The sequence below is a fragment of the Candida parapsilosis genome, contig 005809, assembly GCF_000182765.1.
Source record: "Candida parapsilosis strain CDC317 annotated contig 005809".
NCBI classification, from domain to species: domain Eukaryota; kingdom Fungi; phylum Ascomycota; class Pichiomycetes; order Serinales; family Debaryomycetaceae; genus Lodderomyces; species Lodderomyces parapsilosis.
In genome coordinates this window covers 342280-366072 of record NW_023503281.1, presented here as the reverse complement: position 1 = coordinate 366072, position 23793 = coordinate 342280, and the positions used below count along the sequence as shown (strand labels likewise).

At 37.3% G+C, this 23793-nt stretch overlaps 8 protein-coding genes across 8 annotated transcripts; 4 read left to right on the top strand and 4 right to left on the bottom strand. All coding sequences in view use genetic code 12, as the record gives it.

Annotated features, from left to right (window-relative positions):
• Positions 1 to 213: 213 nt before the first annotated feature.
• On the top strand, positions 214 to 1113 carry CPAR2_201930 (uncharacterized protein; the record flags this gene model as incomplete). The annotated part of the gene is made up of 1 exon (XM_036809044.1): positions 214 to 1113. One exon carries the CDS (start codon positions 214 to 216, stop codon positions 1111 to 1113), a length of 900 nt encoding a protein of 299 aa, XP_036665721.1.
• A 387-nt stretch (positions 1114 to 1500) lies between these two features.
• Positions 1501 to 3837, bottom strand: MNN12 (alpha-1,3-mannosyltransferase; the record flags this gene model as incomplete). Its single annotated transcript, XM_036809043.1, has 1 exon — positions 1501 to 3837. The coding sequence occupies one exon, from the start codon at positions 3835 to 3837 to the stop codon at positions 1501 to 1503; it is 2337 nt and encodes a 778-aa protein (XP_036665720.1).
• A 6102-nt stretch (positions 3838 to 9939) lies between these two features.
• CPAR2_201910 (uncharacterized protein) lies at positions 9940 to 10743 on the top strand (the record flags this gene model as incomplete). The annotated part of the gene is made up of 1 exon (XM_036809042.1): positions 9940 to 10743. The coding sequence occupies one exon, from the start codon at positions 9940 to 9942 to the stop codon at positions 10741 to 10743; it is 804 nt and encodes a 267-aa protein (XP_036665719.1).
• A 4917-nt stretch (positions 10744 to 15660) lies between these two features.
• On the top strand, positions 15661 to 17358 carry CPAR2_201900 (uncharacterized protein; the record flags this gene model as incomplete). The annotated part of the gene is made up of 1 exon (XM_036809041.1): positions 15661 to 17358. One exon carries the CDS (start codon positions 15661 to 15663, stop codon positions 17356 to 17358), a length of 1698 nt encoding a protein of 565 aa, XP_036665718.1.
• A 398-nt stretch (positions 17359 to 17756) lies between these two features.
• CPAR2_201890 (uncharacterized protein) lies at positions 17757 to 18206 on the top strand (the record flags this gene model as incomplete). Its single annotated transcript, XM_036809040.1, has 1 exon — positions 17757 to 18206. One exon carries the CDS (start codon positions 17757 to 17759, stop codon positions 18204 to 18206), a length of 450 nt encoding a protein of 149 aa, XP_036665717.1.
• Positions 18207 to 18261: 55 nt separating this feature from the next.
• On the bottom strand, positions 18262 to 20964 carry CDC54 (MCM DNA helicase complex subunit; the record flags this gene model as incomplete). Its single annotated transcript, XM_036809039.1, has 1 exon — positions 18262 to 20964. The coding sequence occupies one exon, from the start codon at positions 20962 to 20964 to the stop codon at positions 18262 to 18264; it is 2703 nt and encodes a 900-aa protein (XP_036665716.1).
• Positions 20965 to 21110: 146 nt separating this feature from the next.
• On the bottom strand, positions 21111 to 22191 carry DLH1 (recombinase; the record flags this gene model as incomplete). The annotated part of the gene is made up of 3 exons (XM_036809038.1): positions 21111 to 21884; positions 21937 to 22032; positions 22087 to 22191. 3 exons carry the CDS (start codon positions 22189 to 22191, stop codon positions 21111 to 21113), a joined length of 975 nt encoding a protein of 324 aa, XP_036665715.1.
• A 196-nt stretch (positions 22192 to 22387) lies between these two features.
• On the bottom strand, positions 22388 to 23683 carry CPAR2_201860 (Elongator subunit; the record flags this gene model as incomplete). The annotated part of the gene is made up of 1 exon (XM_036809037.1): positions 22388 to 23683. One exon carries the CDS (start codon positions 23681 to 23683, stop codon positions 22388 to 22390), a length of 1296 nt encoding a protein of 431 aa, XP_036665714.1.
• Positions 23684 to 23793: the final 110 nt, after the last annotated feature.

Here is a 23793-nt window from a genome sequence, read left to right as displayed (position 1 = left end):
TTTTCTTTTTTTTTTTTTTTCAACGACAATCCTGAAGACAGAAACAAGGGATATATATACAAACATATATCTACTTTCAACAACCAAAGAACTCTTATTCGGAACACCACACACCCTTCGCTAGATCTACACCCCTATCATCCACTACTAAGTAGCTATATTCTAAAGACAACTTACTTTTGCAGTTTTAAAGTCAAAACATTTAAAAAAACTATGTCACCACAACAAAACCAGGCCGCTCCATCATCATCTTTTGAAGATTCAACTGACAAACAACAATCGAGCAAGCGTGAAATCAAACAACAACAACAACAACAACACAAAACCACATTGCCAACAAGCCCTTCTTCATTAAACCAAGATCTTAAACCACCAATGTTTACTTTTGAGAGTGATGAATTATTATTGCAAGAAGGGGAAGGAAACGTGAATAATAATGGAGATGGTGGAGACTTGGAAGAAAATGACAATTACCAAAATGATATTGAGCCACCAGCAATCTTTGAACGATCAGTCCAAGATTGTTGTTCACCCCATAGAACCAACTCCATTATATCACTTACAAACTGCTTAAACAATTACACCTCATCATCATCATCCACCAGTAACAACAACAACAACACCTCCATCAACCCAAACAGCAGCAGCAGCACCAGTATTTCCAACTTGACCAATAGTTTACACAGTGCTAATGGTGCACCAGTTCCACCAGCACTACCAGGAAGCAGAAGAAAATCATTCATTAAAAGACCAAGGTCATCAACTACAAACTCATTCAATAATCGTCTTGAAGATTCATTCACTCCTTTAAATTCACTAATCACGTCATTCAACTCATCTGAAAACACAACGACATTGCCATTGTCACCAAATAGTCCACCAAAGTTAAAACACACTCAATCGCAATTAAATTGTTGCTCGTATGCCGAGTTGATTTGTGACGAGTCGTGGTCTACTCATTCTCATCCACGTGGTGGATCCATTAGTAGCAATAATGGAAATAGAAGGGGACAACAGAATCAACAACCACAACAACCACAACAACCACCGATTAGAACAATTCAGTCCACTGGAGTTGTCCCTACTTTGAGGTCCCCCAAATGGAGGAAGTAAGCGAATTAAAGGCAAGAGAAGAGGGGTGATATATTCTTTTCTTTTCTTTTCTTTTGTCTAGTATTTTTTGATGATTGGTTCTTTTGTTTTTAGTTCTGAGATTGTTGAGATTATGGGATAAATATGAGGACATGGTTTTTGTCCCAAAAAAAGAAAAGCTAATGCTAGATTTTTATATACACGTATGAGAAAGAGATAGAAATATTAACCTCATGATTTGTATGCAATTGATTGAAGTTGAGTTTATATGTGTAAGCATCGACGAAAAAGGAGAGAGAAAGGACTTGCTTGTCTAAATCCTGTTCTGTTTCATCTTGTATTATCTACCTCTATAAAGTATAACCAATCACCGCTCACAGCATCCCAAAACACGTACCTCCCTCCCTTTTATTCTAGTCCGACCCAGATATCTCCATAATATTGAAACATTTCCTGTTCACGAACACTAAAATCAATAACCCTACCAACACGTTTATTATTCTCACCCGTCTTGGTTGTCCCACCAATTGACAGATAGGCACACCACATGTACCCCGAGCAATATCGACTATCCATAAACCAACCTCGACTAGGTTCGTCATCATTGTTAATGGCCCAATTGTGTAAATCCATGGGAGGGATTATCGCCGATTGGATTCTCAATGGACTAGTATAAAATGCTTTAAACTCTTCGGCAGTATGTAACCATTTTAATCGATCTTTATGTTCAGCTTCCTTTTCAAAATCCAATTGTGGTGATTTGGAGCAGTACAAGAACCCGGAATTGATCCATACAAGGGCATTATCTTCACTAGATACATGACCTGGATGAGGTGAACATAGTTCTACTGATTCACGAGGCGTGTGGCCATCAACTTTGGGTCTATCTGAAGCTGGTGTCGTAACACCAATAGCAGCGGCATAGTTTTCATCAAATACATAATTCTCCTCACCGGAAATGGCCATCGCTAACCAGAATAATTCTTTATCACCATGACTTCTCTTTGTCACTGGTTCATAAAAATTCAATTGAAACATCATTAGTAATGCATTGAAATGGATTTTCCGATTAAGCATAACCAACCCCGATTCTTGATAATGGAATAAGCCTTTGAAAAAATCGGTATCCAAGGTATATTTCGTCATAATGGGGATATCAAACATGATTGAATCAATAACGGAAGGTCCGATTTTTTTGAAAAAAACCGCATCTGACATTGGTCTTGTTTCGAATGTGGTTCTATCCTTGTAGAAGTATGTTCCTGATCGCTTATACCCTAGCAAATTGAAGAAATATTCTGGTGTTTGCATCATTACTGTATCAGCATCAATCAACATGATTTCTTCAAATGAATTAAAAAATGTAGCAAGAAACTTGTTGGCGAATCTTTTAAATTTATCCTTGTAATCACTATGAATGACATTATAAGTGTTGACAAACCAAATTTCTTGTTCAGGTAATCCCTTCTCGTTCTTGAGGTAATCTGGTGGAAAGTGATGAGCTACTTTATCAAATGATTTAGGTAATGTCGCTATAACCTCACGTCCAGCAGTGACAATTTTCTTTTTGGTTTCTTCCAGTATATCATCATAATAGACAATTTGTATTGGCAATTTATTGTTTAATGCTCGAAGTAAATGAATTAATCGTACTGTATCGTCAACATGATCATCACCAATGGATAAAACAATACCCTTTCCGTTACATTTGTTCTTGAATCGATTCAAAAAGAAATCCATCTGTTCTGAATCCTTGTATGATTTTGAAGTCTTTTGCAGCTCATCCTTGACGAATTTCGACATTTGTGGTGGTTTGTAAAAAACTTCCCCAGTGAATCGTTCATATATAGGATATTCAAATGATAACCATGGGTAAACACGATGTTCAAAAGCACTATGCTTGATTGATTTGAAGTTGATGAGATTTTCTTGCTTAGTGTAGGAAAATGATGGTACTCCTTTCCCACTCTTGGAAGCTAAATTGATCCCATGGATAAGCTTATGTTGTTTCTGAATAAACTCTTCCGTACGTTTAATCTGAGTCGAGTTGTCGCTAGTAAGATAACATTTATTGAAAATTCTTAAAATCGACACGTGATCAACAATTTTTTGTTCATAAGTCATTGTGCGATTCCAAAAATCTTCATACCCCTTTCTGATAAATGTTTCAAACTCGGGTGTTTTCTCAACTTCATCTTTATTCTTGTTGTTCTTTTCAGCAAAATCCTTTTTATAATCTTCCAAATGATTCTTTCTCCAATCATTAAACTTGAACTCATGTTTATTCTCCAATTCGATTTTTTCATTAACTCTGAAAATCCAATTCTTGTCATCAATAAACAAGTTTTGGAAAAATAAATCGCATCGTTGTTGAAAATTTAGATTGCCGAAAATGGAGTCAATTTCATGGTTGGCAAAGATCTTGTTGTATATGGTTGCATGAGCATCTATTTTACGTATATCTTTTTCCTTCAGTTGCTGTTTTTGTAATAACTTGACGGTGATATCATCCTTGAATGTCTTTGCTGATGGATGTTTATCTAGCAATTGAGGCAGTTGTGGTGGTTGAACATTTGCAGGATCGTATTGATCGTATATGGAAGATTTTGACAAGTATCGCAGATCACTATTACGTGAATGGTAGGTGTAAAATAGCCAAATATTAATGACAAGTAGCCATATTACCACTCCTGTGTATACAAATGTGCGTTGATTAGATCTATTCTTGGTAAGTTTCTCAATCATTGTGAAAATCCCGTTAGTAGTATATGTTTAGTTCTATATGTGGCTGTACTATTATGCGTTGAGTCAAAAAAAAAAAAAGAAGATCCAAAAAAAATAAATTATAAATTATGTTGCGTTGCGATGGATAGTAGCGATAGATGTTAGCAATGTTGAGCGAGTGTATCGGTGTGAGTGTATGTGGGTGGTTGTATCTTGTAAGTGTGATAGTTACCAAAGAAAAGGAACAGTTGTTGAGAATTGGTTTTGGGTTGTATGGTTTTTTTATATAAAAATATGCTGGTGATGTAGCAGTTTAGCCTAGTAGGTAAATCTAAATTTTTAGGGCGGAAAAATTTTTTTTGTTCGTTGATTGAATTTTTGTGGTTGCAGTTTGATGTTTTTTTGTGATGGATTTTATAGATTAACCACGTGTATTACCATATAATGGTATTAGTTGTTATTGCTACGCGTAGTAGAAAAGGATGCAGTTGTAGTTGTAGTAAGAATGGTGATGTATTACCAAGCTCCAGTTGAATGTGCGGTCGCCGTATGAAGCTTTTAAAGTGGGTCGATATGTTAGCTTATATATAGTGTTAGTGTGCCAATGGTAAATCTTATTTTCTCTGTTGAGTTACACAAAACTAATAAACTGTGCTGTGTATTTGTTTACTATTGTTCTATTATTAATAGCTCTTTATATGCAGTATAACAATTTTTTTATTTGTTTACATTTTGTTATCTCTCTCTCTCTTATATCTCTTTTGGTTACATAAATCATCACGGTACCATAAATATAACAAAAATACTGGCTATAATTGCAATCTGAATAACCGTGGATTACCCCCAACTACATTAGTGTACAAAGATATGGACCTCATCACAAACACCTACCTTCGATAATTTTGTCGGACAAGATCCACACTTTTTTTTTAGAATGTTACTCAATTTTGTGTCCGTTTTGTTCCTGCAGTGCGGCTGCTTTTAGAAGAAAATTGATCAACAATACACGCACCAAAGCACTCTAAGCAAGATCTCACCCTTGATGCACATTGTAGATACATCGTCGTTGAAGTCATTCCCTCTCCACAATCTCCGACCTCTTATTTTGAAAGGAACTCTTGGCAGTAACATCAGACAACTCAAGGGATTCAAGTCAAAGAAATGACTGTATATCTACTTATGTGTTTGACGTCACCTTCCCCCCTCCTTTGTCCTTAAGATTGCTAACGTTTGAAAAGGGAGAAAATTTATTGCGAGATTTCAAGCATTGTCTTCGAGTAAGTTATCCCATTCTGAGAAGAGAAAGAGGGGGTATGAGAAACACACTACTTCTAAACAGCATAGAGTCATTACAAGCCACTCTAATTAAGATTTCGTGTTCGAGAAGATTGCATCAATCTTCCATTTCTTCAAAGCCACACTCTCTCTTTCAGAGGATACGTTCCTTTTCGCATCTCCTTGTAATTCCAAATTGGAGTTGTTCCACTACTAATTCGGTAAAAGACACCTCAAACTCTGGTTTACGATTTTACGGCATTTGTGATTACACACATAGTCAAAGCTGGCTACACAATAACTACATCCAAAAAAGACAATCTCATCATAATCATTACGCACAAAAACAAAAAACTTTTATTGTTTAGATCTCTTTTTTCTCCTTTAGTTTTGTTTCGCTTGAGCCGGTGTACACGACTAGTTTGTGAAACTTTACAGGAGTAGTCAGAAGTAATCTTTGATTATTGAATGGTGATTCAAGTGTTAGAAAGGGTGGTAGTTTGATTGAGTAATAACACGCTGTCGTTTCTTGTTTGTATTCTATATAATAAAGTTTATTATGAAATGGTAAACAAATCTCAAAATTAAAATGTTTGCAAACAACTTTATTTGTCTGTCCTCCGAAAACTATTGTTTTTTTCTTTTTTTCTCTACTGTTTCAACGTTAGTTAAGGTACACACGCACACGCGCACAGCACTTATTCTATTGTTAACTCTTCTCACAACTGAATGTGGCTTATGATGCATTAGATGAGCACGTTCGACCTAACGAGCAAAGCAAATAGAATTGCATGCCGCCCCTGTTTCCAATAAAGGTAGACCAGCACCAACTACTTCTGTACTTCCTTTTCTACTCTTTTTTTTGTAACCCAGTTTCATTTCGTAAATCTCGTAACAGCAATATACGCCACAATCAAGAAAAAAAAAATCACTAAAGGTTTCACATAATATTTACTAGATCGACGGTGTATGAAGCAGTTAGAGTCTTCAAAAGGATTGTGGTCAATGTAACTTTAAAGCATTTCAATTTCACAATAGATTGTCTCTGAGTTTACTAAAACTCTTGGCATTCTCGTGCTTATCATTAAATGAGATTTTTTGTGTTTATATTTTCGACACTAAACGCGACATTGTAAAAACATTGAATCAGACGCGACATCAGAAACATAACAAAGACTAATGTATCACACTGTGTAATTCATTAAGTGCAATGGTATTTTCTAAATACAGAAATGTGTGGTACAACTTTCATCCTCCAAGCTTGTATAGTGTACTCTCTTTTGTTTATTTGTAGAACTATCATCCGCAACGAAGAAATCTTATAAATTAAGAGCATGAGTTTCATAACCATTTTTGTTATTTGTTTGATTCTGAATAACCTTAACTTTGAGAGCCACCACGAGCACCATTGTTGCACTCATACATCAATAATTTAAGTAGAGCAACTTCTCTTCCAATGGCTTTTGACTCCTTGTTCATATTGTAAAAATCTGCTGGTTCTCCTTTACACATGGCCTTTGCAGAAACTACACGTCTATGACTAGGCTTGGTCAAAAGACTACTGAATTGCAAGCGTAGTCAGATATAGTCTCGTTCAGATGATTCACGTCCTTGCTAAACGTATGTGAGTTTGGAGACTAAGTGTATGGAGTTACGCACATTAGAATGATATCCCCTCTTTCTTTTCTTGAAATCGCCACCGCCTATTTAAAGGTTTTCCTTCACAGTATAAAAAGTGCTGCAAAATACTCACTTTTGAATTTCACTAATTTTACCTTTTTTCCCTCTTCTTCTTCTCACATTTCATGACACCATCATGGATTCAGACAACTTTTTTCGAAGCATCAATCATCTACTAGGGAATGATTTAGATATTAAGAGGAATCTCTTGTTGTCAGCTTGAAGTGTTTCTGACAAGAAACTGACCAATGCCATTAGATTAGTGGAATTGTGTTTTTCGTCAATATTACTAGAGCAAAATCATATAAAATCGAAGAGAGTTGGCTAGAATTCGTTGAAACATGCATGGCATGAAGTACCAGCTTTTAGTGAGCTTAGAGCAATGAAGATCCCACTTTGCGTCTTGGACGTCTACAAAAGTAGCTTAACATGTTTCAAGATATTGTTGCGAGTGTTCTTTGCACTATACACTTTGCACAGTTTTCTAATATTTGCTTAAGCTTTCTACTCCTTTTGCTCTTTAATTTTAATACTTTGCTATATGTTTGCAATCATTGTTTGTAGACCAGGTCTCTCTTTCTGGCACATTTATCGACTTATGCTTTCCGATGAAAAGGCTATTTACTTTTGAACTGCTTTGACTTACACCAATAAAGCCCAAAGAAAAACGAAACTCAATGAAGAGCCGTTGGCACTTCACAATCAACCTCTTTTTTCGTCACAACACCACACTGCTACAAATTTCCATATGCATGAAGTCGACATCTCTCTCATTACAAGGAAACCAGTGTCTAACTAGTAGCATACCATAATTTCAATGGTCTTACCTTTTTCTCAAAACTATGTAATGGCTGTCTTGACAACAAACAAAAAGAAAAAATATTACCCCCACTTCATCGCCCTTCCCCCTAAATAACAAGAAAAGAGATAAAAAAAAAAAAAAAAGAGTCGTTTGTACACAAAACCACAACATCAAATAGTACAAGATTTCCATTACTTTCAACGCATACCAAAGTATTTCATCTTAGATATGCTGTCCTTATAGTTCCCAAAAGTTTGTTACTACTCTACCTTACGCTTTTAGTTCCCAAATGCCACTAGAAATTAAGGCAGTAACTGCTATCGACATATAAATAGCACTTGATATCCCACTACATTTGCTTTCTCGGTCCAATGTAACAAGTGAACAACCATTATGTAAACAAGTGGAGGTAAAGAAGGTTATTGAGACGTTGTTCTTTTACACTTGCTATTCAGAAAAAAGTACAAGTAGTGCTGCAAAAAAGCTTCGATTTCGTATTTTCCTCATAACGGTAACATTCCAAAATTTCATGTTACCCAATTCCTTTACTCCAAACACTCGACATACTCAATGAAGTGATTGGCCAAAGGTACCATTCATGATTTTTACAGTTTCATGAATGTTGATTCAATATACATTTGGCAGAGCTTTTAACCCCTAAGCATTTCGGAAATCGTGTATTGATCAAAAGCTAAAAAAGACCATCACATCTCGGTAGTTCCAAAAGATTTTGATTGATATATGATAGTCGGATTTTAGAGATGGAGAGCTTGGAAATGTGATTAGCGCGCTTCAACGGTTTCTCAGAATGCATTTGCACGATACACTATGTTTTGCAAAGAGATGATATACTAACACTTTTGTTACAGTGCTGGTCTCTTTTTGTTTTCCACGAACCTTTCGATTTCATAATATAAATCCATCATGACTATAACAGTAGCAAGGGGAGTGTTTTTGAAACAGTCTGTTTATACCAATTTGAATTGTGTTTAATATAATGGTATGCTATTGTATTTTTTAATTTTAAAAATTGTACGTTTCTCTATAAATACTTGTCACGACTTATGTGAGTACTCAAAACTTGCAAACTTTCTCCAACAAAGTTATATGAACGTGTTAATTGTAATTCCAACTGAGTAAATTTTGAATCGGAAGTACAGTTGATTCAAATATTGTATATTGCTGTTGATTGATCTTCCCTTAGTTCTTAATTCATGCTAGTTTGAAGTTATGACAAAAAAACAGAAGTCAAAAAGAATAGGAATGGTGTAATTAAAGTTAGTACATATGAGACGTCGTATACAAAAGAAGTTATTACCCTATTTTCAAATAGTGTGGTTAATTACATTACTTTTACTTATCTCTAGTTACAAAGAGGTCACGTGCATCACACTCTTTACATTTAGAAGGTTTTGTTGACAAAAATTATATTGCGCCTGGAGTTTCTCTTGAGCAAGAATACAAACCAACGCCTTCTTACCTTGAAGATTTATGACAACACAACAAGGCTTTCAAATGAATGGCGTTAAACAAAGCATGGCATGAAGAGGAGACATGCGGTGGTAGATAACTTTCTCTCTTGAGTGTGATAGCTTTGGATTGGGGAGTTTGCATGATCACTGGCGGATTTGCATGAGTATGGGGAGTGAACAACCGATGTACACATTTGATCGAGGAGATTGTGCTGAGCAATAAAGCCCTGAAGGGGGGTGCCCATACTGGATACGACAATGAAATAACACCACGTGTCTGGAGATACACACCACACAGACACAAATGAGGAAGGGGGAGGATGTCACACACCTCTACACTAGTTTACAAATGAACAAACGAGTATTCCCCCCTCCCCAAACTGTCAAATCAATAACACACGATAGCCTACAAGTACAGCCTAATATTCGTGTGTCACTCCTCACAATGTGTGTGATAAACTCCTTGTGTGGTATCTGGATACACTTGTCAACGTGTGTTACCACTACAACCAAAGGCAAACACATTCAATGTTGAGGAGGTGCAAAGTATACACACATACATGTTGAGTGCGGTCAGTCGGAGGCGGGCTTGGCTTGGCGATGTGTGTCGATATTTTCATTTCAATGTCGGGCCCACTCCCACATTCAAACGTTTTTCAGATGTGTTATACCACTAGACCGCCGCTTTTTTTTTTTTTTCACCGGAGTATAATGACCGGTGTGGTATGTTTTGGCAAGAAGAGCGGGAATGCAATAATCTTGAAGGTGGAGCCGCTGTGTTCATAAGTGAGCACTGCTAGATTTCAAAAACACTATAAATAGAGGACCATATTCCCCAAGAGCTTTCCTCAAACTCAATTATCATACCAATCCTCGTCCATCAATCTCAACATTATGCAATACTCCACTATCTTATCAATTGCTTTAGCTTTAGTTTCAACCGCTCAAGCCGGTTACGTCAAACCAAGACCAATCACTGAACCAGATTGCGAACCCACCACCACTACTACTCCATGTGAGCCAACCCCTACCCCATGTTGTCAAGATAGTGACATCACTTCATTCAGTGGTGAATTTGCTTTAGGTGTTAAGGAGTTGTGTGATGAAGATGATGTGATTTACTTGGTGTTTGAGTTGCCTGATGGTCAATTGGAACATAATGGAGTTACTGTTGATTGCGGATGCCACCCCACTACTACTACCACTACACCATGTGAGCCAACCACTACACCATGTGCGGAACCTGAGCCAATTGTTGACGATTGCAACGACGATAAGAAGAAGCGTTGGTACAAGCCAAAGCCAAAACCGGTCCCAACTCCAATTCCAACTCCAAATGGATTATCAGCATTATGCCACCCATACTGCTCGATTGAGGAACTTGTTGCCGATTGCACCACCGATTACTTTACTTTATGTGACTCCGTTTTGAAGGATGGCAAGTACAGAACCGGTGAAATTGTTGCCAACCATCAATTCCAATTCGATTCACCAGTGCAACCAGATGCCTTGTACAATAAGGGATGGTCGATTGAATACAAGGATGATTATTACTTGTTGGCATTGAATGATTGCACTACATTCTGGGAATGTCCAGTTGATGATTGTGGTCTTTGGAAATTGTACGATGCTTCGATTGATTCTAAATGTAAAGAGATTGAAATTGTCATCATTTTCAAAGATGAATCCTGTGATTAGATGAAAAAGAAGCAGTGTTGACTATAGAAGGATACAAGATGTGCATTTGAGTTTTGGGTTTTTATTGTTTCATTTCAGTTTTTTACGTTGGTTATTTGATCAGCTGCTATTTCTCTTTTGGGTTCTCACTTTGCTGGGCTTTAGGATCCAGCTGAGCTGGGTATTGGTTCTTGGGTTCAATTTCATTTCATTTCGGTAAGTTGATCTTTACTTTTGGGTCAAACTTTCAAAAAAAAAAAAAAGTTTTTGTTTATAAAACAAATCTATAGTCAAATTGAATATACAAAGTCGCATCTTTGAATTGAAACTGTAGTTTTGCTAATTTTGCAGTAAACACTGCAAGAGAGTGGTTCATCTCTAACCTGAGTTGTTGATGTATAAAAGTAGACAACTCAAGTGGCCATTGACAATGGGCAATATAAACGGCATTGAAGGTACTGAAGGTGGGCCTTTTACGATACAATACCCTTCTCGTCAGTGCAAGCTGTAAGTACATCAAAGGGGAGGAGAAAAGAGAGGATACAAGTTATGTGAATGTAATGAGTATCGATTATTATATTTAGCTTATGTAAACCTTGTCTAATTTGTTCAAATCCCGTTTGATATAACACATGTGTATATACAATGTGAGATCAATGAGTAGCAACAACATGCCTAGTGTGATGAGCAGTATTACTACTCCCGTAGATACCGTGGTTACGTGTTTTTCAATCTTGACTAATGTGGTTAATACTGACATTGTGAATTGTGTGGAAGTGTAGTCCCTTTATGGTTTATAGTGTGTATAGATGTATAGTGTGCTATGTTTCTAGAATTGAATGTGTATTTTTAAATCAGACCAGCTGTTTTAATTGTTGATGTGGTGCGTGGTGTGTATTGCGATGTGGTATGGTGTGGTATGGTGTGGTATGGTGTAGTGTAGTGTAGTGTAGTGTAGTGTAGTGTGTTGTGTTGTGTTGTGTTGTGTTGTTTTTGATGCTGGTGGTGTTGGTAGTAGTGGTAGAGATGTATAAAAGTGATGATTTCAATGGATATTTATAATCTTTTGCTCTTTTTCAAAAAAAGGAATGGTTTGTAATGGTTATCTATCAATGTCTGTATGTATATGTATATATATATATATATATCCCTTTCTCTCCTTATTCTTATTGCTTTTTCTTTTCTTTTATTTTTTTTTTTTTTCTACTTTTGTCTCTCTCTGTGTCTGTGTCTCTGTCTCTGTCTTTGTGGTGGTGATTACACAAGAAAAAATAATTTCAATACCAAAAGTTTCATATACACAGCAAACGTTTGGTTATAAAATTATAAATTTTTAACCAGCCGACATTATAATAATAGTAGTAATAGTAATAGTAATAGTAATAGTAATAGTAATAATAACACAACTTACGGTTACACTGTTTTGTCACTTTATTTCAAAAGTCAATCTCACCTGACATATCAGAAAGTAAACCCAAGTTAGTCTCCTTTGTTTTCTTTCTTGATGTCAGGTAGCTCTTTAGTATTATGCAGAACCTAAATGAGAGAGAGAAAGAATCACACGCGCATCTCCCCCTTTTTTTGTTCACGCACTTTATTCACTCATCCACAGCAACGCAACAATAAAAGGTATAAGAGACGTATTTCGGAAGATCTAGGATTGTAAAACATGACAATGATACATAGATAGATAGATAGATACATAGATGGATAGATACGTGGTGTATAATATATATATTTATGCACACAAAATGATGTCAATCAAAATAATCCACTTTGTATTGAATTTGCGTAATGAAGCATAAAAATGAAAATCATAAAGAAATAAACAACAATACAATACAATACAATACAAAGAAAGTATTTAAGGTGGGGCAAATAAGACAAAGGAGGAGGGGCACAACATTCACAATCTAAACTGGGGGTGTAAAACAAAAATAAATTTGTACTCTTTGTTGTGTTTGTATTGATGCTTGGATCCCAAGTAATTATACTTTTCTTAATAAAGTTTTGTTACTGTGTTGTTTGATTGTGGCAGTGACAAAATAATTACTTCTTTAGGAAATATAAGCCGCATTATCATTAAGAGAGATGAGTTTTGTTTTAAAAACCAAAAAAAAAAAAGGAAAAGAGAGAGAGAGAGAGAAAGAAAAATTTTATTCCTTTTCCACTACATTACTACATCAATAAACTACAGTATGCTCTACCTTTACCAGATGCTACTGATACGAAATAGTATGTTATAACAAACTAACATAAATCATCAATGATCTGTCTCATAAGAATCCATCCTTTTGCATGATGATTTAAATCAACTTATACTTATCTACATTATTTGAACAAAACAGAATGTAAACAATTGATTCTTAACTGATTATTTACACCATAAAATAAAAAGGATAGGATTCTGGGACACCCTTACACTTGGCGTTATGAACCTTGGTACTAACTGTTTGAAATAGAAGGATAAAAGTACAGAAGTGTAAACGGGGGCTATGTCGATGCGCCTCTCGTTGTATATGCAAACGTTTTCTCTTACCAAGTCTAACTCGGTGTATCTGGCTCCTCGGGTATCCTTTGGAGATTTCCGTGTTAACATACAGTTTGTAAACTCTCAAACTGTGTCAATAACAAATTAGCAATTGTGGCTCGTTGATTGTTTTTGTTCTTGTATGATAAGAAGAAAAGCAATCGTTTGAAGTTACTCCTATAAGGATGTAGTTGTAAGCCTCCTTTAACTCACTGCCTTGTTAAGCAAAAGGACCAAAGTTGCATCCCCGAATGACGTCTTCCTCAGCAGACTTCCATTGGCCCTACGTCCGAGGTCGAGAAGAAGCAAGTTCAAAGGTTTTAACGAATGCTTAAAATTTGTCTTTATTTCACTCCCTTTCCTTTCATCCATACTAACCAAAAAGAAGAATTTTGGCCTTTCTTTTTGTTTAACATGCAGTGCATATACGTCAGACATTGATTTCATGTTCGGTGGAACCTTGTTGTCTCATATTACTCTCATAGTACATAGAGTGTACGTATGTCTTAAAATGCCAGTTACAATCTGGAATTGCATCTGTATTGGGATTTCCTCCAGGTATGTGAACAATGTGGTTATGAGTGTTTTTCGTAAAGATTGTTTTGAGACACTCGTTTTGTATAAGGAGTACTTGGGCATCTTTCTTGGTACAAAAAGACAATTAACTATGGAGATCCTTTTACGAACTTATTTTTTTGTAAAAAAGCGGTACAAAAACCACAAAACACCATGCCGAGGAATGAAAACAATATTTCTTGTAAAAATAGCTGGAATATCGGATGTTTTTGAGCAAAAATGATAGAAAAGCGCAAGGAGAAACACGTGCTCCTATAGCCCGAAACAAAAAGAATACACATATCAATATTCTTTATTCTATCCGAGGAATTACTTGAATTTTCAATCATAGCTGCCGCCACAATTATCGTCGTCATCGGTGGTGCGAGATACTACATTAAAATAAGCCTTGCATCTTCGTGACGCCTAGATTGAAAATTGCAAACTTCAAGTGTCTCCTGCCAATTAATATACGACAGTATTGCCGAATTAGCACGCATTCAGCATCAATTCGGCTTATTCAAGACCTGATTAAAGCTTTTTTTTTTTTTTCTCTGATTTTACACCCCCCGTTTGAAACCTTCATTGCTCGTATTACACAAAAAAGCTACAAGGGTTTGTTTTTTGTACTTTTCCTTTGATTTTTGTTTCAGAGAAAAGGGATAGTTTTCAAAAGAAGAAGACAATCGTATCTCTAAGACCATCCTTGAACCAAAACTGTATTAAGTAGTCTCCAATACCATGATTTCACTACAAAAGGGAAATTTGAGAAGTTGCTCAAGAGTTCAAAATGAAAAAGAGCCATCTCCTTTACTTCTCTTTTAGAAGTCTAGACTTTCGGAGTTTGAATTATGCCCCTTTTAACCTTGTTTTCGCTTGGATGAAAACGTATGAAAGTTGCCTCATGCCCCACGAAGCAAGCCCCACTTCGAGTATCCCGCCTTAGCCTAAACAACAATCCATTTCTTTGTTTTTGTTTTTGTTTGCGTTCATGTTTGTTCCGAATTAGGAAACACAAACGTTTGTAAATTTGACTTGGCTAGTAGGCAATTATTATTTTTTTTTTTTTTCACTATTCTGTAGGTCTAGATTTCCGAGAGCATTACAACATGCTGCAGTATACCGTCGTTAAAGATCATATAGTACTGCTACTAACTTAAGGATAGTATATACTTAAGTGGAATGCATTCATACACGGCAAGTTGAGATAGCAGATTGTAGCTTTCATTAGTGTTGTGTTCTCATTCCGATTACTACACGACCACAACAGATAATTGAAGATCGCACTATTACTTTCAATGATGCTAATTTTGATTTGTGTTGAGATGAGAATATAACGCCAAAGTTCTTTCATTGGTGAATTGCTGTTAGCTCTGGAATTGTTCGGGCTTTTGCAACAACTATCAAATCTAGTCAGTTCTGTCAAAAGTTGGTGTTTCACGCCTTTAAAACAAAGTGGTGCGGCTCATGGCAAAAAAAAGAATTTAAATTTAGGTAGGTCGCAAAAGCGCATATTTTCTTGCAGCCCAAATATTTTAAATCTACACAAATTTGTTTACCAATCGTTAAAGTTTGGGTAATCACGCACACAAGCATACGTATGAAATAAAGTCGTCCCTGATACTGGTCTATATCACTTCAGTGCTGGTTAAAGTGTTGACGTGCAAGCAGCAATTCAGCACCTGCTCTTCGTGACACAAAAGAACATTCGATAAATTATGCGCATAAACGACCATTGGAAGCCGGAGAAGAGTTTTTTTATAAAAATGTTCATCAAGGAGAATCAGATATAAAAGCAACTATGAAGCAAGCGCTCACTCTCTTAACACACTGATTCCAATATCGTTCCCACCATGTCCAAAAATAGCATAGTAGAAGACATTGACGACGACAAAATAGCAAAGACACAAACCAATGCTGTCAATGGCTTGACAAAAATTACTTCATCAACTGCCACATCAACGTTATCTACCCCTAACACGCAACATGACTCAATCTTCCACTATCTCAACATACTATCAAAGAAATTAGATTCGTTAGGGGTCGAAACACGAGGACTAGAACGCGTTTTGCCTTATGAAAGATCTTGCAACAAAACAGCTCAATTTATAAGTGTACTAGGACTATGGTTTTCAGCATGTGGAGGCCTCACATCAATGTCGTCCTTTTTTCTAGGGCCATTGACATTCGAACTTGGATTGCGCAACACATTAATTGCAGGAATTATTGGACAAGGTCTTGGTTGTGTATTGGCGGCGTATTGTTCAATGATGGGACCAAGATCAGGATGTCGACAAATTGTTAGTGCTCGGTTTCTTTTTGGGTGGTGGTTTGTGAAACTAGTGGCATTAGTTTGTATTATTGGTGTGTTGGGATGGTCAGTTGTTAACTGTGTTGTTGGTGGACAAATCTTGGCTAGTATAAGTGATGATAAAGTTCCATTATGGGCGGGGATCGTTATTATTGCTGGGGTTACGCTTCTTGTTGCCGTTGGCGGGATTAAACAGTTGTTGAGAGTGGAAACATTTCTCAGCGTTCCTGTCAATCTTTCATTTTTGTTGTTGTATATTGTTGCTTCACAGAAGTTCCAGCACTTGACTTTAGGAGATGCTATAGTGGATTCAGCAACCATCAAAGGTAACTGGTTGAGTTTTTTCTCCCTATGTTATTCAATAACGTCAACTTGGGGTGGAATCGCATCCGATTACTACATCTTATTTCCAGAGTCTACTCCCGATTACCAAGTGTTTACAGTCACATTCTTGGGAACATTTTTGCCGACAACTTTTGTTGGTATTATTGGTTTACTTATTGGTAATGTTGCTCTTGGATACAAGCCATGGGGTGACGCATATGCGAAATGGGGCATGGGCGGATTATTAAATGAAGCTTTCAAACCATGGGGTGGTGGTGGCAAGTTTTTACTTGTAATTATGTTTCTTTCTTTGATTTCAAACAATATTCTTAATACATACTCGGCAGCATTTGATATACAGATGGCTGGTGGTTGGTTAGCAAAAATTCCGCGGTGGTTTTGGGCAATCGTGGTAACTGCAATTTACTTAGTGGCTGCATTGGTTGGAAGAAATGAGTTTTCAACAATCTTGGGTAATTTCTTACCCATGATTGGGTACTGGATTTCTATGTATTTCATATTATTGTTGGAAGAGAATACCATTTTTAGGACAAACAGATTCCACCACTTATATGAATTGGAATTTGCCGAGGATGGATCGTATGATGCACCATCATCGGTGGAGGACAGCTCTAATGAACCCCTCAACATGAAACAGTCTACTTCTCATCATTACAATTTCAAAATATGGAACGACTATGATAAGCTAACTCACGGATGGGCAGCTGCTGCATCGTTTGTAATTGGCGCTACTGGTGCTGCTGTTGGCATGTCGCAAACTTATTGGGTTGGTCCGGTTGCGCGTAGAATTGGTGGTGAGTATGGTGGTGATATTGCCATGTGGTTGTGTATGGGATTTAGCGGCATTGTTTACCCAGGGTTACGGTATGCTGAGTTGAAATATTGCAAGAGGTAACAATGCGTCATTTCTTGTATTGGGGGTAATAGATTACTTAAAGTATATTGACGGTTTCATGAATGAACTACAAATAGACCATTTTTCTTCAACTTTATTGTACTTTTGCCCGAAATTTGCAACCATTTTTCCCATTCTGGCAACGCTCACTCAAATCAGTGGGAACAGAAGTAATGAGAGTCTTCTATACAGCTGATTATCAAACAGTAAACGCCGAAATGGATTAAGCGCCTCAATTGGTATGCAGGGAACCTAGGTTGGTCTTGATTTGTAGAGAGTTATTTTATCAACAGACACGACCGCAATTCTCATTTTCTTCTTCTTTTCCATTGAAGATCTTAGCCAAGCTCTTCATCATTAAAGCTAGACAAATCCCCTACCTCTTCCACACCCAAACGATGATATTCCCCAGAACCTATACAGGACTATTCCGCAATATATCCATACGACACAACTCCACCACGGCTCAATCATACATTCGCCCCAAACCAAAGCTATATTCACTTTTGAAAACACCAACAACAAAATCATTAATACTTTCACTTATATGTACATCAGTCATGATTGATTTACTCAAGATCCGTCGTGATTTAGACTCGTTGCAGCATTCATATACGATGAAGTTTGCTTTGTTGGGTGAAATCATTACTAAGCTAACACGTGGTGATTTGATTGATTTGGACAAAGAATTGAAATTGGCCAATGCCTTCACCAGCGAGACGAAATATGGATCGGTCCACGATGTTGAATTGGATCAGGAGTTGGAAGAGTTTTTGAAATTAGTTGAACTGGATGATGGTGGAAAGCAAGCAGAGCAAGGTGGTGACAGCGTAGGTACATATTTATAGATCGAAAACACTTTAATTAATACACACTGAAAATAATTTACAGACTGACCTCCTCTTAGATGACGGCAATCTTTTTGATGGTTCTTCTATGATTATCACCAGTTTCAATAATCTTTCCCTCTTGTTGCAACCTCCTTAGTCCATCATTGATGTCCAGATTCTCAATCCTAAATGAGCTTCTTTCATTAAGCTTCATGGTTAAATCATTAAACCTAATCAAATTGTTATTCTCATCAAGAATTTTCAAAATTTCATTGACCAAATCCTCCCTAATACGTCTTTGTTGAGAAGTAGTACCAGTTTGAACCATATCCATATCAATCCTACCAGTAACTGGATCGGTTGCGTAATCTTTAATTGCCGATTTGATCAACCTAACAGCCTCTTTGACATCAATCAACTGGACTCTATCGGAGAATCTCATCTTGGCATGTGCTTCACTTAATCTAATCATTGATTCCAATTGTCTGGTAGTTGCCGTGATTCTCTTTTCTGATAATCGAGCATCTTCACCTAGTTTCCTCATCTCAACATATGCTCGAACCAACTCATTTTTGGCCTCTTCAGTAATTGTCGGGTTGAAATTCTCCTTGGCATATTGGATATACAATGCCAATTGCTCCACTGGCAACACGTAATTGTTGGTAACAGTATCTGGGGCATCTTCCAAATACATTTGCGTTAAATGTCTAGCCAATTGTCTATCAAGTCTTTCATCAACTTTGTCCAAGATCAAATAAACCAAATCAAAACGTGACAACAATGGTGGTGGCAAGTCTATATTTGCGGTGACAGGTAAGTTTGGATCATAACGAGAATTTATTGGGTTTGCCGATGCCAATATCGAGGTTCTTGCATTCAATGTGGTGATAATCCCAGCTTTAGCAATGGAAATCGTTTGTTGTTCCATAACTTCATGCAAAACTGATCTCGTGGAGTCACTCATTTTGTCAAACTCATCAATACAACAAACACCACCATCAGACAATACCAAAGCACCACTCTCCAAAACCAATTGTTTAGTGTCAACATCTCTTGTGATGTACGCCGTCAAACCAACTGCCGATGACCCTTTACCGGAAGTGTAAACACCTCTTGGAGCAATCTTGTGAACGTATTGCAAAATCTGTGATTTAGAAGTTGAAGGATCACCACAAAGTAAAATGTTGACATCACCTCTATATCTACCACCCTTTTTAAAGGTCTTGTTGGTGCCTCCAAATAATTGCAAAAGAATACCCTTTTTCACATCATCCATTTCATAAATTGATGGAGCCAATGACCTTGCCAATACTTCATACAAATCATCTCTTTGTGAAATCTCCTTCAATTGAGCTTCCTCTTCAGGAGTAATTTTCCTTGTATCCTCAACATCTTGATCCTTCTCTGCCAATTCATTTTCCAAGGTAGTGATATCTGCACCAAGACGCTTCTTGTCAATCTTTTTAATATGAACAATATCCAAATATGTCTTGTACAAACTCTTTAATGCACGTTGCCTTGAATTGGCCCTAACGGGCAATGACCGGAAAATTCCACAAACTTCAATACGATCACCAGCACGACAAGTGTCAACTAATTCATCGTAAACACACAAATTGATGGAGTGAGGAGTTTGTCCGTCAGGAACCAAGTCAGGGGTTTCTTGCAATCTAACAACCTGTTTATCAGCAAATGAAGAACGATTATGGATCAAAACCATTGAATTTGATTGGCCACAAACTTCTCTCGGACACTTTGTAGGTTCAGAGATGACACCACGATCAATTTCGACTCCAACAGTGTGACCACACATATTACATTTGAAAAACGCAACCTTCATATCAGGAATGATAGGAGTCGAACGTAAAGTAAGACCCTTGACACTAACCAATTTATCAATATCATTGGGATTCAACTCTCTCATACCCTTTTCTACCAAGTTGATGTTGTATGGACGAATGGTGTACACTTTAGTCTCAACTTCATCAAGTTTTGCAGGAATGTCATCTTCTTCACTGTCTTGAATTATCTGAATCAAGCAATCCTTGATTGTGTGATCCATGATTGGGATAATTTCTTGCGGATAATTGATCAATTGATGGTACAATTTCCTAGTATGAGGATAGCACAACAAGTTCTTTGCATCCAAGTTAAGATTGTTCAAACCCAACTCTCTAATCGTATTCAACTTGCTAACATAGTACAACTCATGATCTTCCGGTTCAACTTCCTGCTGATCGGCTTCTTTTCTGTACCTGTACTTGAAGCTCAACAAAAATTCCCTAAAGATTTGAGAACATTCTTGAATAGATACATTGGTTCCCCAAATGACTCTTGTTGGTTCGTCAGGTTCAACAAGATCAGAGTTGAACGCAGACGAAGTAGATCTCAATGTAGAGCCCTGCCTGTTACCGCGCGATTGAGTAAAAGTTCTTCTCAGTGGCGATGAAGCACCATCGTTAATGTCACTTCTTTGGTGTATTCTCATGATTCTATCAACATCATGAACCCTGCTAGCTCTTTGAGAGCTAAAGTTTCCAATCTCAGACGTGTGATGCACCGATGAAGTGTAGTGTAAAGGTGATGACATATCATTTCCTCTATTCTGTGAATTGGCTATATCTGAACCAGGATTTGATGAATTGAAAAATAATGGTGACGAAGGAACAACCGATTGTTGTTGACTTTGAGATATGGATTCCGAATTACGATCAAGCGAATCACCCATGAAGGTGTTAGCATTGTTGCTGTTGCTATGTGGTGGTGACGAAGACATTGCTTGTTTAGAGGAAAGCTCTGTTGAAGAAGAAAGAAAGATACTTAGGTATTGATTTTTGGTGATTAAAAAAGAGCTCTCTTTACACAAAAAAAAATTCATACGCGTCGCATTATATATCATTTCCTAATTGGGAATAATTATTATTACTCGCTATCTTTAATACCACCTTCACCAATAACATATACACACTCGCTCTCAGGCATGTTTGGACTATCCAACAACTTTCCAACCCTTTCATCACCACGACCTTTTCTCAATAAGATTCTGGTAGCTGATGCATGAGCAAGAACATGACCTCCGACCGGTTTTCTTCCATCAGCAGCAGCAAACAAAGAACTAGCACCAGGGTCACTCTGAACCTGATTTGTTAAAAAGACGGCAACATTATAGTCTTCAGCAACCCTTGTCAAGTAAGCCAAATGTTGATTCAATTTTTGTTGTTTCTCATTCAACTCTCCTCGACCAGAATAGTCAACTCGAAAACAAGCCAAAATGGAGTCAATAACTAACAACCTGTAAGATCCAGTTGCCAATTCAGAGCCTAATTGTTCCACCAATTCAATTTGATGCTCACTGTTTAAAGCTCTGGCGTATGATATATTTTCAAGACAAACCATTGGATCAACATCGAATCTCTCAGCAATAGCCTTGATTCTCTCTGGACGGAAAGTACCCTCAGTATCAATGAATGCAACTTTCCCCTCAGCACCACCGAGGCTTTTAGTTAACTGCGCCGCAACACACAACGTATGGCATAATTGAGTTTTACCGCATCTGTACTCTCCAAAAACTTCAGTGATGCTCATAGAGGTTACACCACCTCCCAACATCTCGTCAAATTGACTAGAGCCAGTAGTTATCTTGAATACGTTTTCACGAAGCTCAGCAACAACACTTGCAGAAACAAAACCTGTGGTCTGCGACACATGTTAGTATAGAGATCAAATGTGGTGAGATTGCGACACTTACCTGAATCTTCCCAGCAGCTTCTTTTATCTTTTCAACTTTGACCTCGCTCAACCCCTTGATCTTGGCAAGGTTTCTTCTTGTGGTTGATAAAACAGACTACGTATAGGTTAGCCAAACTTCGCAACAAAAACTCCAATCACAACAACTTACGGCAATAGAGCAAATCCCTGCTAATCTCAACTTGGAGATATCACCTGCATTGATTCCTTGATCCTGGAGGAGGTCAATCGATTGTACTTGTTCAGTAAAACTCATGGCGATGTGGCTAAAGGGAGTGTGTGCGTGTGTGTGTGTGTGTGTGTGTGTGTGTGTGTGTCTGATGTATGTTTTGCAACCAAAAAAGAAAAAAGATGAACTAAAGATCTTGAAATGAGGCACAAAAAATTGCAACGGGGATCTATAAACCAGCTACACACAAACAATCATATACAAAGATTTCACCCTAATCATTTCAAAAGTCTATGTTCTTGACAGTCTTTCCTCCCTCTGGTGTTTCATTTTCTTTTGAATCGTCTTCCACAGGGATACCCCATTCTTCAATCTCAAACTTTTTCCTTCCATTTTTGAAAGCAAACTCACCATCGTGGATCATCATCAAACCTCTCTCTGATAGTATAGGAAGCTTAATGATGTTTACCAAACCTTGTTGTATTTTTGATGGCTCATTTTTGTATGCTTTTTCAATCAATTGACTCATCTCTTGATTAAATGGTTGAAGATGAATGGCTGAGTCAAACAAGATTTCCAAAATTGCTGTCAAACTTGAATCCCTTGGGTACAAGTCAAGAGGTAGTGAGCAAATGAGTACCAAATTATTTTCAAATTGGCGAAGCAAAGACCGGAGTGAGTGCACGAATGGAAAAACAAAAGTGGATGTAATGTGTGAAGGTGCATATATGGATGGATTTAAGAACCCAGGGATGACAAGTCTAATCACTTTTGATGGGTTGGTCTTGAGCTGCAACTTTACAATACTCGTAAGCTGGCTCATTATACTAGCAACAGTGTTTGACAAAGGAATATAACTGATATCTTGAGGATTGGGACCTGGTTGCAACTTTTGCGTGATATCGAATTGGTTATTATAATATTCATAAGCTCCACGTACTTCATTCTCCTTATCATCATCTTTCTTATTCAAACCATACCTCCACGCAATCTTCATCTTCAGTTCATTCCGCACAGCGTTGGTCCCATGAGCAATGTTTGTCACACTGACTTTTGCCTCATTTTCAGCAATCTTGGCCTTCTTTTGTTCCTTGGAAGAGCCTTTATAAAGACCTGGTAAATCGTTTGACCAAAGTGGACTCATTCCAAGGACAATAACATGTGAGTTCAATTGATTAGGTGCAATTCTGTTGTGTATGACACCCTGCGAGGCAAATGCTCGTAGTAACACCGAAGCGAAATCAGTAGTTCCTGATTCTTCAACAAGCAATGAATGCCCCAATGGTAAACCCTGATGTAGTAAAATTTTATCCAAATCGGAACTTCCAGTTGATATAGTTGGTTGGGAGGTAATCAATGAAGGTCTGAATGCAGGATTGTCTAATATGGACGTATCCGGAGTTGTTGTTGTCGCAGCAGCTTGCTTTGAAATTGGACCTCTTCTTGGAATCGATGATGATGTTGAAGCAGGGACACCTCTAATTGGAACACTGCCCTGTCTTAAAGATGTAGCACCTTGAGGTCCTCTCTGTGGGGTGGCACCACCTCCCAATACCTCTCCTCTTTTCCTAAATGACATTGATGATAAACTCTAGGCGTAATTGATGATGATGACCTTTGATAAAAAAGTGTAAGGCGAAAAAATACAAAAAAAATGATACCAAATCGATCACACTTTACAATCCATTA